Source organism: Hibiscus syriacus, unplaced genomic scaffold, assembly GCF_006381635.1.
Source record: "Hibiscus syriacus cultivar Baekdansim isolate YM2019G1 unplaced genomic scaffold, ASM638163v2 tig00016879_pilon, whole genome shotgun sequence".
NCBI classification, from domain to species: domain Eukaryota; kingdom Viridiplantae; phylum Streptophyta; class Magnoliopsida; order Malvales; family Malvaceae; genus Hibiscus; species Hibiscus syriacus.
The window spans coordinates 23,225-33,198 of NW_024062395.1; the positions used below are offsets into that span (position 1 = coordinate 23,225).

Consider the following 9,974-nt stretch of genomic DNA (forward strand, 5'->3'; position numbering starts at 1 on the left):
GATAAAAATAAATGTAATTTTATAAGTTTTTAAATGCTATTTTAATAAAGAAAATAATAAAAATATTATTTTAATAGTTTAACCTAGTAATGCTTTCACATTGTCATTTTCTCTTCTAGAAAAGGAAGGCAGCAAAAAGTAGCAAATCTTTTACTGCCAAACACTATAAAGTAAAAGAAAAGTTGCAGTTTTTTTTATTGGCTTTGCAGCAGGGGTTAGTTTCAATGGAACTCATACTGTAAATGCATAAAAAAATTGAATTATTAGAAAATTTGACTCCTTTTCTACTAATTTAACAGAGAGCTGTCCACAAATTTTTTGGTTTTTGTAATTATTTTTTATTATATAAATATTATTACACACCTCTCTTATTGATGGTGTTGTGTTTTTCTTCTTTCTTTCTTCTTCAAGAAGCTCAATCTGGGAAATTTTCTTTTTCTCCTTTAAACTTAAAAATTCATTCTTTTTTTTATTTTATTTTAAAGAATTGAATCCTCAAAGACCAAAGAGCTATGTCAGGTATCTATAATCCCAACTTTTCTCCTGCCAGAGCTGCTTCTCCACAGATCAGAACCACCCCAGATGTTGACAGGTAAGCAAACACAAGATTTTCACTTTAACTTGTGATTCTTCTACTTTTTTGCTTTTGGGGTTGGACAATTTTTAATCTTTATAGGATTCTTGGGTTATTTTTCTTTTTTGTTTTTCCTCAGCCAGTACTTATCCGAACTGTTGGCAGAGCATCAAAAGCTTGGACCTTTCATGCACGTTCTTCCTATATGTTGTCGCCTGCTAAATCAAGGTTACTTCTTTACTGTGTCACTCGTGGATCTAGAATTTTTTAGTTGCCAATGTTAGATCAGTCTGATTGACTGTAGCCATCAGGTGTTCCAAGTTTGGCTTTTGCTAATACCTATTCCCTTGGTGGGATTGGAATTGGCTCGATCATGTAATTAACCCGTATTTGTTTGGTTTGCTTTGTGGTTCATCCAATACTAGATCATGACTAGCTTCCATCACACCATTGTCTTTGGATAGTGGATTAGGTGTTCACAGCACGGTGATCGTTGCTGTTTTAGTTAAGTGGTATACAAAACACCGTCGTCTTCAGCTGGCACAAAGTCTCGAGTAACTCGGGGATCGGTGCTGTTGTTGGGTGCGATTGTTTTTCCCTTTCACTTCAAGTGCTATGTATTCAAAGATACATTTGAAAAGATTCTTAAGTTTGGAGTTGGAAAGTTCATTGCATTTCGAGTTTTACTTATGCCTTGAGAAGAGAGTTTGACTAATATAGAAAAGCTAGTGTTGGCAGGAAGTAGATGTGTTATCATAGTTGGAGCTAATTATCTTGATTAATTCGTATGAGAAGTGATTTTCTGAAGTGACACATATCCCTTGTTTAGCAGCCAAGAAAAGTTTATACGCTTTTCCCTACCATAGGATCTCTTTGCCTTCTATGTTTCTTATTTTTATCATCGCCTTGCCTTGAACTGGTTAATTTGATTTTGGATGTTACGTTCCTTTCATGTATTGATATGTTTTCATATATGATCTTCATATGCAGAGATAGTTCGAGTCTCGGGAATGATGTCCAACCATGGATTTGGCGAATTTGACCGGATGAGGCATAGAAGCCCCAGTCCCATGGCTTCTTCCAACCTTATGTCAAATGTTTCTGGGACAGGATTAGGAGGCTGGAATAGACTTCCACAAGAGGTTACTGTTCTTAAACCTTTATCCTTTGTGTCTTTGTTTTGAATATATATATTATCAATTTATCATTTACTATTTTTCTTGTTTGTTTAATTGAGTGCTCTTTACAATTTACATGCATAATATTTGTTTCATGTAGCGTGCCTATAAGTTGACAATTTGGGTAGTAAACTGAGTTATATGTTTACGCTTTTAGTTCTCTGGCATGCGCTTTCAGATTATTTCTGGTAAGCACCAATATAACCGAGTTTCAAACATTGGAAAGGAGAACTGTAACATGCTAAATCTTATCCTTGATATCATAAAAACCAAAAACAAATAATAAGGTTTTCAGTTCTCTTGCTTTATTAGTAGGTCAAAATGTTTAGGTGTTGACCGGTCTTGGTTTGACATGGTTTATGCATTAATGGTTCCTGGAAATGTTAATATCTTCATTAGCTAAACCCTTTATCTTAATCCAAATGCTAAGTGACTGTTCTAAACTAAGTTCTATTAGTTAAGAATAAGGAAAACACCCTTAATGTCACAAAACGAAAGCATTCCTGACAAATGGTGAATATCTTGAGTTTCATATTGATCCTCTTTGCATCTGGTTGATGACTTGTACACAATGATTGTTTAACCGTCAATATTTTACTCAACATTGTATCATCTTAAGTAACTCAGATGAGAACCTAGTCTTTCCCTGACCAAATTGCTATGATTGCCATTGGTAATCCTTTAATGCGGTTTAACTGCAGAAGTCGATGGTGAATATAATGGCGATCTATAAGTTCATTTCTGGTTGCAATAATGCATTCATCCTTTTCCTTTTGTTTTAATATTCTCATCTAGTTTGCAACATTTTAGTATATGTTATTTATAATGCACTGGGCAATATTCTCACAAAGGTTGTTTCAAGCTTAAACTCGGTTTAAATATGCTTGTTTCCTGTTTTCTTGGATTGAGCCAAATATTATTTTGTGCCACCGTTGCTTCCTTGTATTTTGACAGAGACTGAGCGGACCACCTGGGATGTCAATGGACTGGCAAGGTGCCCCAGCAAGTCCTAGTTCATACACCCTGAAGAGGATTTTGCGTCTTGAAATTCCTGTTGATACATATCCAAACGTAAGCCGTAAATATAACATGCTAGTGCATTAGACTAAAATTTTACTGATTATAAATTTCATGTTTCCATTGAATGAAACAAATGCTTCTGAGTATTGAGGTTTAGAGTCTTTTCCGTTGTTAGTTCAATTTTGTTGGACGACTTCTAGGCCCTAGAGGAAATTCATTAAAGCGTGTAGAAGCTACTACTGGCTGCCGAGTTTACATCAGAGGCAAAGGATCGATTAAGGATCCACAAAAGGTAAAGCTGCAAAATTTATGAACTATTGTTGTTGTTGTAAAGGTCCAATACCATTAGCTTTCGCTATATGTCAGCTAGGATCCTTCTGAAACTGGAAGGAAGATCGAATGAAATGAGTTCTTGGATAGCTACATGGAGCCTGTGTAAAAAACATTTAATTTTTTTTCATCCTCTCTTTTCCTAAGAATTTTCTTGACATAAAAATTGAATAGTTTCGGATAGTAATTCCCCATGTTGTCCCATATGAAGGAGGAGAAGCTGAGAGGCAGACCTGGATATGAGCACCTGAGTGATCCACTCCACATCTTAATCGAGGCTGATTTGCCTGCTAATATTGTTGACACAAGGCTTAGACAGGCACAGGAAATTATCGAGGAGTTACTTAAACCCGTGGTATGTACAATAATCTTGTTCTTTGCTTCTAGAAAGTTCATTTGCCTCTGGTTGCTCTCGTATACGCTTACACCGGCAATCTCCATCGTTTTCATAGAAATTAGCTACTTTTGGAATCCTCATGGTTGCGGTGCAGTGCAGTTTTACGTCCATTCTCCTTTAACGTTATCAATTTGCAGGCATCATGGTGTTGAACTGTTGATGTTGGTATATATTTTTATCATGTATTCTTTTCTGAATTTCATATTGTCATATGTAGGATGAGTCTCAAGATTTTATCAAGAGACAGCAGTTGCGCGAGCTTGCAATGCTAAACTCAAATTTCAGAGAAGATAGTCCCCGTCCAAGCGGCAGTGTTTCTCCTTTTAATTCAAGTGGAATGAAACGTCCCAAAACCGGATGCTGAGAATCAAACCTGAAAATCATATTGAGATTGTTTCTACCGTGCTCCAGGGTTTCATAAGCCAACTATATCTTCCGATACATTTCGGTTCGGTGTTAACTTGGAAAGATTAGGCTAACAGTTGTTGCTGCCGGTGATGTGATTTTCATCGTAAACCTGTTTCGCCTATTGAAAGGAAAAAAAAAGAGAATTTGGTCTTGGTCAGTACTCAGTTTTGGTGTCATTCATTGGATTTATTCATGTGTTTACTAGTTTTAAGGAGTGTGAAACATATATATATGAAATATTGATGGTGTGGTGGGATTCATCTAAGTTTTGTAGGGGTCTTTGTATTCCTTTTGTAGTTTGCATGAAGCATATAGTGTTAGGTCGGGTCGTCAGAGTATCCGAAGCAGCACATGGATGGTGTCTTGTCCTTGTGTGAATGTAGTTGGAAACAATTGCTTGAGAGATGATTATTATTGATGATTGGCTGCAGCCTGGAATTTGTATGTTTGGTTTAAAGCTTTTATGATTAATATTTTGGTTCAATGAAGAAAATAGAAAGGCATGTTGGACCGTGACAGGAATGTCTGCAACATGTTTGATTGGTCTGATAGCACCAGCTGGTTGGATTTTGTAGGCTTTTTTAATATATGATTGATTGCATGAAAAGCATATGGCTTTGTCTGTTTGTTAATGCTTCATTATTTTTTATTTTGATGGAGTGAGAAAAGGATCAAATTGTTCAATTTTAAAATCAAGAGGGTCAAAACTTGTCTTTTTCACTTTCCTGATATTAGAATAGCTTGTCATTCATATGTTTGACAGGTAAAACTTGTGGGACAAGTGTGTTGAAAGGAAACTTATGTAATTGATCAGTGATATGGAATGTTTGAACAATCTCACAAGTAGGAAGATTAATAATGAGGGGCAGGCCACCAAGCAGAACCCCAAAATCCCTTTAATAATTAAAACCGTGTAGAAATATGAAAACTAGCTGTTGTACAATATCAAGTATAGGCCATGGTCTCTCTTCTTCAACCATATTTTCCCTAAACAATCTATCTGACAGCCTCCGGAGCCGAGCCGCAGTAAGGGGTGTGTAAGCAAACTAACTTGGTGCTTGTTAAACAGTGTGGCAAAAGCCAATTCCAATAGCAAGCCCACAGCTGCTTTTTCGCATATCCAACCGAAATGCCCTCTCCAGTATTCTAACAAAGCATGGGATCAATCCCCCACAGGCCAACACCATCACATGGTCCAGACCACTGTAATCAATTCCTTCCAATATTGCTCCGATTGCAGCTATTGGCCCGACGAACCCGATGAGAGCAGCTGCTGCCAGGGACCCATGCCAACTTTGAGTAGCTCCAAAGATGCAGCTGGCCACTGCTGCACCGCGAGGAAGACCGTGAAGGGAGACAGGAAGGACCATGTGCCGGCCGAGTCCATAAGCTTTTGGTGCGGCAACTCCTAGCGCAAGCCCCTCCGCTAGTGCATGGAAAGCCACTGTTCCACATGCCAAAAATGATTGAAGCGTGAGAACACTCACTGGAAATCCTGTAACCAAAGGCAGATCATGTGAAGATCTTTTGTTGCATACAATCTTCAGAATTCTGGTGCTTGAAACATGGACCAATGCAGCGCCTACGGCAAGTAGCGATAAAAGTGGGAAAAATCCCATTTTAGAGAATACATGTAGTTGCAATGGTCGCCAGGCACCAAGGATGAAGGCAATGCCAGAAGCAGCACCCATGAGAAGAGCATGTTGAAGGAAGAAAGCAACAGCAACAAGAACAAGGCCGCCCAGTAAAGGTCCAAGACCAAAAAGTAACGAAACAAAAAAGCCAGATTGTACCATGGGCAACAAAAGGCCACATATCAAGCCTAATAAAAGCTATATATCAGATGATCCATCTAAATCAACTTACATGCAAGCACAGAAAGCTATGACCACAATATCATGTAGTTCTACAAAATGGAATACATGCTCTAAATGACAAAAAGGCATAATGTTGTTGGAACAGAATCTGAAATCAACTTTAATATACAAAAGGATATAATTCCAGCAAGAATAGAAAATAAACCCAAATTAGTTGCAATGATGCAACAAACTATGGTTCAATTTACTCACCTGTAATCATGACTAAAGTTCTGGAACAGAGTGCTTAGTGCTTGCATGAACGCTACTGAAAGTGTAGATGCTGATGCCACTGGAGTCGGCGAAGCTTCCTATTAGAGGAAAAGAAAAAGGGTGGGGGCCTGGGGGGTTTAGACTTCTTGTCTATAGAACATGAACAAAATTTTAAAAAATAAAACAGTGTCAAAGAAGATTAATCTCGTCCCATTTAAAAAACTTTTGTTCAAGTAAAGTTGTTCATCCTTTTACGCATTGCAAAAGAGAGAAGCTGAAGGGGATGAAAGTAGTAGTCACCCCATTAACATGGTTTGGAAAATTCTTTATATTGTTAACTAACCTAGGTTTGAAAAATTCCAATGAAAGCATTCTTGATAGGATACAAAGCAAAATAAAGGGTCATGAAAGAAGGTTGTAGAAGCAAATACTTGTTCTTGAAGATTCAAAGATATATTCAAGTGCAATAAGTGCAGCCACCTTAAATGCATCAGGTAGAACCTCAGCAACGACCATCCAGATCATACATCCAGCAGCGAAACCAGTACAAAAGGGGAGGACTTTATTAAATGCATCAGCACATATAAATGAAGGAACTGCTACAATGGGCTGCCAAAAATTTAAGAAAAGAAAGATAAACGGATAAACAACCATTGAGAAGATTAAATTAACAGAGAAATTGTACTCAAATAAGAATAGCAGTTTAACTTGATTGACCCTCTCATAATCTGAACTTTAGAATTTGTTTTTCATTCTATCTTTTGCCAATTGAAATGGATGACACCAAGATGCAGTTATTTACTAGTGTAACATCAATCAAGCATGCAAGTGACAGTTAAGATGGTTCGAATAACCTAGAAAAGGTTGTTCTTTACTAATTATCTGTTGACAAAGAATCTCCTATTGAAAATATTTACCTGGTCTTCAAACTTAAGTTCTCTACTTCACCATTGTTTCTTTTACTTTTCTTTTTCAAACAGATATTTGAAGTTCTAAGTTAGAACTATATCCATTGACACAGAATGATATGCTCAAAGCCTGACAAACAGCATTACATGAATAGATACCTGCGGTAAGGATGTAATTACACTCCATAACATTGCATTTTGTGGAGAAACACCCCTTGATGCAAGCACCATGCTCACAGCCAATCCCTCTGGTATGTTATGTACAGCTATGGCTAAAGTTACCAAAAGGCCTTGAGTAAAAACTTTTGAGCCAGCAAATGAAACGCCAACACCAGAGCCCTCTCCAAATGAATGGAGGGTCATTATTCCAATGACAAGGACAACTTTAGTTGCGTCTGCTCCTTTTATATCCAGCATACTTACTTCCCCATACTGTTCAAGTACCTGAAACCCAAACACGATGATATATTAACAGCCTTAAACTCTCTTTAGAAGCAATAATGAACCTCATACATGACAAGGGTTGAAAAAGTGAAAACCCTTTCTTCATTTGCAAGGTCCGAAACAGACTTAATCTGCATTTGGTGTATTTACTTTGCATTGAAGGTGGGGCAAGAATAGCAGCTGTTTTTTATGATAATTCTGGAAGGAAGAAAATAAAACCAAATAACTGATATTGGAGTCTGTGATCACCTTCTTACAAAGCAAAATAAAAATGCCACCAGCTAAAATCCCAATCACCACCCAACTTCCAGCACCATGTTCCTGTCCTTCCTGTATGAGATCAAAGCTCGCAGCCAACATGACAGCAGCAGCCATTCCATTGCATATCCCAGCCCACTGAGGATCAAGCTCAACAAAGAAAAATGGAACGGCACCTAGACCAGTTGCAGCAGCCATTGCTAACGTAAAAAGCATGACCGTGGACACAGAAACTCTGCCATAAGTGTTGCTACCTTTCCAGTCACTCATTGCTTTTTCATCATCCTCAACCTATGATCTTCTCTGTACCAGTGCCATCTATAACAATGTCCCCAAATTTTTATGGGGAGCTCTTATTCTTTGTGAAATTACATTTTGATCATCTGCTGTGATGCATTCAAGGAACGAAAGGGCGATGAATAAAAATAGAAGCAGATCCTTGTGCCTGAACTGCATTGCCTTCTATTATTGTCACAATTCTATCACTGTCCAGTATGTTCGAAAACGCACCTGAGCTATACAAGCTGCAATTTTAAAGCACAATTTTAGTGGGGGGAAAAACGATGTTTTTTCCCAACCAAATGACAAAAACATAACCAAGAAAGGATATTGAGGCTTTGACAATTGAAACAAAAACCCTCCATTGCTGTAGTCCAATAAATTTGAGATGATCATAAAAAAAGACATACAATCAACATGATAATCATTTAAAAATAGCAGAAATTCCCAAGTAAAAAATGCAAAACCCTTACTGATAAAAATAAACAACCTTCACAAGAAGCAAGCACCTTAAGAATCCATAATTCCTCAATGCCCCGAAAAACAAATTGATTCAATTTAATAATAATGTAACCCCTAAAACAGATCATGGAAAAAAAGGAAAGCAAAGAATTTTGCAATAAAAGGAAGGGAGAAAAACTAGATTTAATTAAATAGAAAGGTAATTATAATAAATATGATGATGGGTAACCAAAATAGGATGAAACCCATATAGAAAACTTGAACCTACCTGCAGGTGCAAGGCTCCAAACAAACGATTATCACAAATTTCTTCTTTGATTTTGTAACGGGCAAGAAGAAGAAGAGAAAGGGGGAAATGAGGGTGGAGAGGAAAGGGATAAGAGGGCACCGATTCCTTGGTTACTGATTTCGATTTTTGATTAATCAAATACCAATTGGCATTAATTGGGAAAAAAGGAAACCTTCAACTCTGTGTCTTCACGCTTAACTACTAATGATAAAGGAAAGGGGAGGGAGGTTGACTTTAAATTAAAAATACTGATTCCAGATACATTACGTGTACGGACGGAACTAGAGATCTTTTAGGTTTCAAATTATTTACCCAAATTATTCTCTCTCTTTTTTAAAAATGGAAATTAATTTTTAATAATTTTTTAATTTTAAATTACATAAATCGTTTCTCCTCTCGATTTTCTTAAACTGAAATTATCGCTCTATAATTAAGATTTTATTTCTTTTCAAAAAAGTTATAATCTTTTTAGTCCGTTAGAAAAGCAACTAATCCATTGAAACATCAAATTTATATTTCCAAGATTTTTATGCTTCATTTTATTACATAATCTTTTATATTATATTGTTATTTAATAAATCAAATCAAATGTATTTAAAATTATAAAATATATTTATAATTTTTTTTAAAAAAATATTTTGACAAAAAATATTATAATAGTATAAAGGAATCAGTGAATTGTCGATTTTTTTTTTTTATAAAAACTTATTAGTAAAAAAAGAAATTAAATAAAATGTAAAATTGAGAGATGAAATAAAAAGAAGAGTAAATTTGTTGTTAAAAGTTAAAACTGAAGTAATTGAGTTAGATAAATTAATGAGTCATATTTTATTATTATAACTTTATTTAAAATATTTTCGAATCAATTACAATGTATGAAATTTAAGTTGAAACGAGTCATTTTTCGATTCTAATCAATTTTTGTCACCCCTATAGAGTGGGATTTGAGTTTTAAAATACATAATTTAATTAGATATCTGAATTTACTTCTTTGATCTAAGTTGATATTTAAAATATTTTAATCAATTTAAATCAAGAATCCAAATTCATATGCTAATCTGAATAATAAATTAAAGTTTAACTATCTCATCGGAAAATAAGCATAACTACCAAATTAAACTTTAAAATTCCAAATTTGTTTTATGATGGGATCATAAAGTTGACAATCACATTCATGTGATACTGAGATGGTTTCTGAGATACGTCCTTCATTACCGATCATCATTCATCATGTCCGAATGGAAACAAACGAAAGCCATAAAAACAGCAAACTAATTATACAAGTAGCCATCCCGTTAATCTTTTTTCTAGTATTCAACAAATTGTTCTGCATGATCAAGTGATAACAAAAGTAGAGG

General features: G+C 35.7%; 1 protein-coding gene and 1 pseudogene across 3 annotated transcripts; one reads left to right on the forward strand and one right to left on the reverse strand.

Moving 5' to 3' along the window:
• The first annotated feature begins 369 nt into the window (after positions 1-369).
• On the forward strand, positions 370-4,170 carry LOC120208679 (KH domain-containing protein At2g38610-like). Of its 3 annotated transcripts, XM_039207897.1 has the most exons (8): positions 370-434; positions 473-592; positions 714-802; positions 1,565-1,716; positions 2,707-2,823; positions 2,948-3,064; positions 3,314-3,457; positions 3,717-4,170. In XM_039207897.1, the coding sequence occupies exons 2-8, from the start codon at positions 513-515 to the stop codon at positions 3,861-3,863; spliced, it is 846 nt and encodes a 281-aa protein (XP_039063828.1). In that variant the 5' UTR covers positions 370-434; positions 473-512; the 3' UTR covers positions 3,864-4,170. The 3 variants fall into 3 exon arrangements, with proteins under 3 accessions (XP_039063828.1, XP_039063827.1, XP_039063829.1); XM_039207896.1 differs by having other exon boundaries at positions 397-592; XM_039207898.1 differs by lacking the exon at positions 370-434 and having other exon boundaries at positions 438-592; positions 740-802.
• A 620-nt stretch (positions 4,171-4,790) lies between these two features.
• Positions 4,791-8,803, reverse strand: LOC120208681 (annotated as a pseudogene).
• Between the last annotated feature and the right edge of the window lie 1,171 nt (positions 8,804-9,974).

What these genes read in the sequence shown, in the direction of transcription:
- LOC120208679 (XM_039207897.1), top strand. Translation starts at nt 513, where the DNA reads ATGTCAGGTATCTATAATCCCAACTTTTCTCCTGCCAGAGCTGCTTCT. An exon ending in ACCACCCCAGATGTTGACAG is followed by an intron (nt 593 to 713) that starts GTAAGCAAACAC and finishes GTTTTTCCTCAG; the next exon opens with CCAGTACTTATCCGAACTGT. An exon ending in AGGAGTTACTTAAACCCGTG is followed by an intron (nt 3,458 to 3,716) that starts GTATGTACAATA and finishes TGTCATATGTAG; the next exon opens with GATGAGTCTCAAGATTTTAT.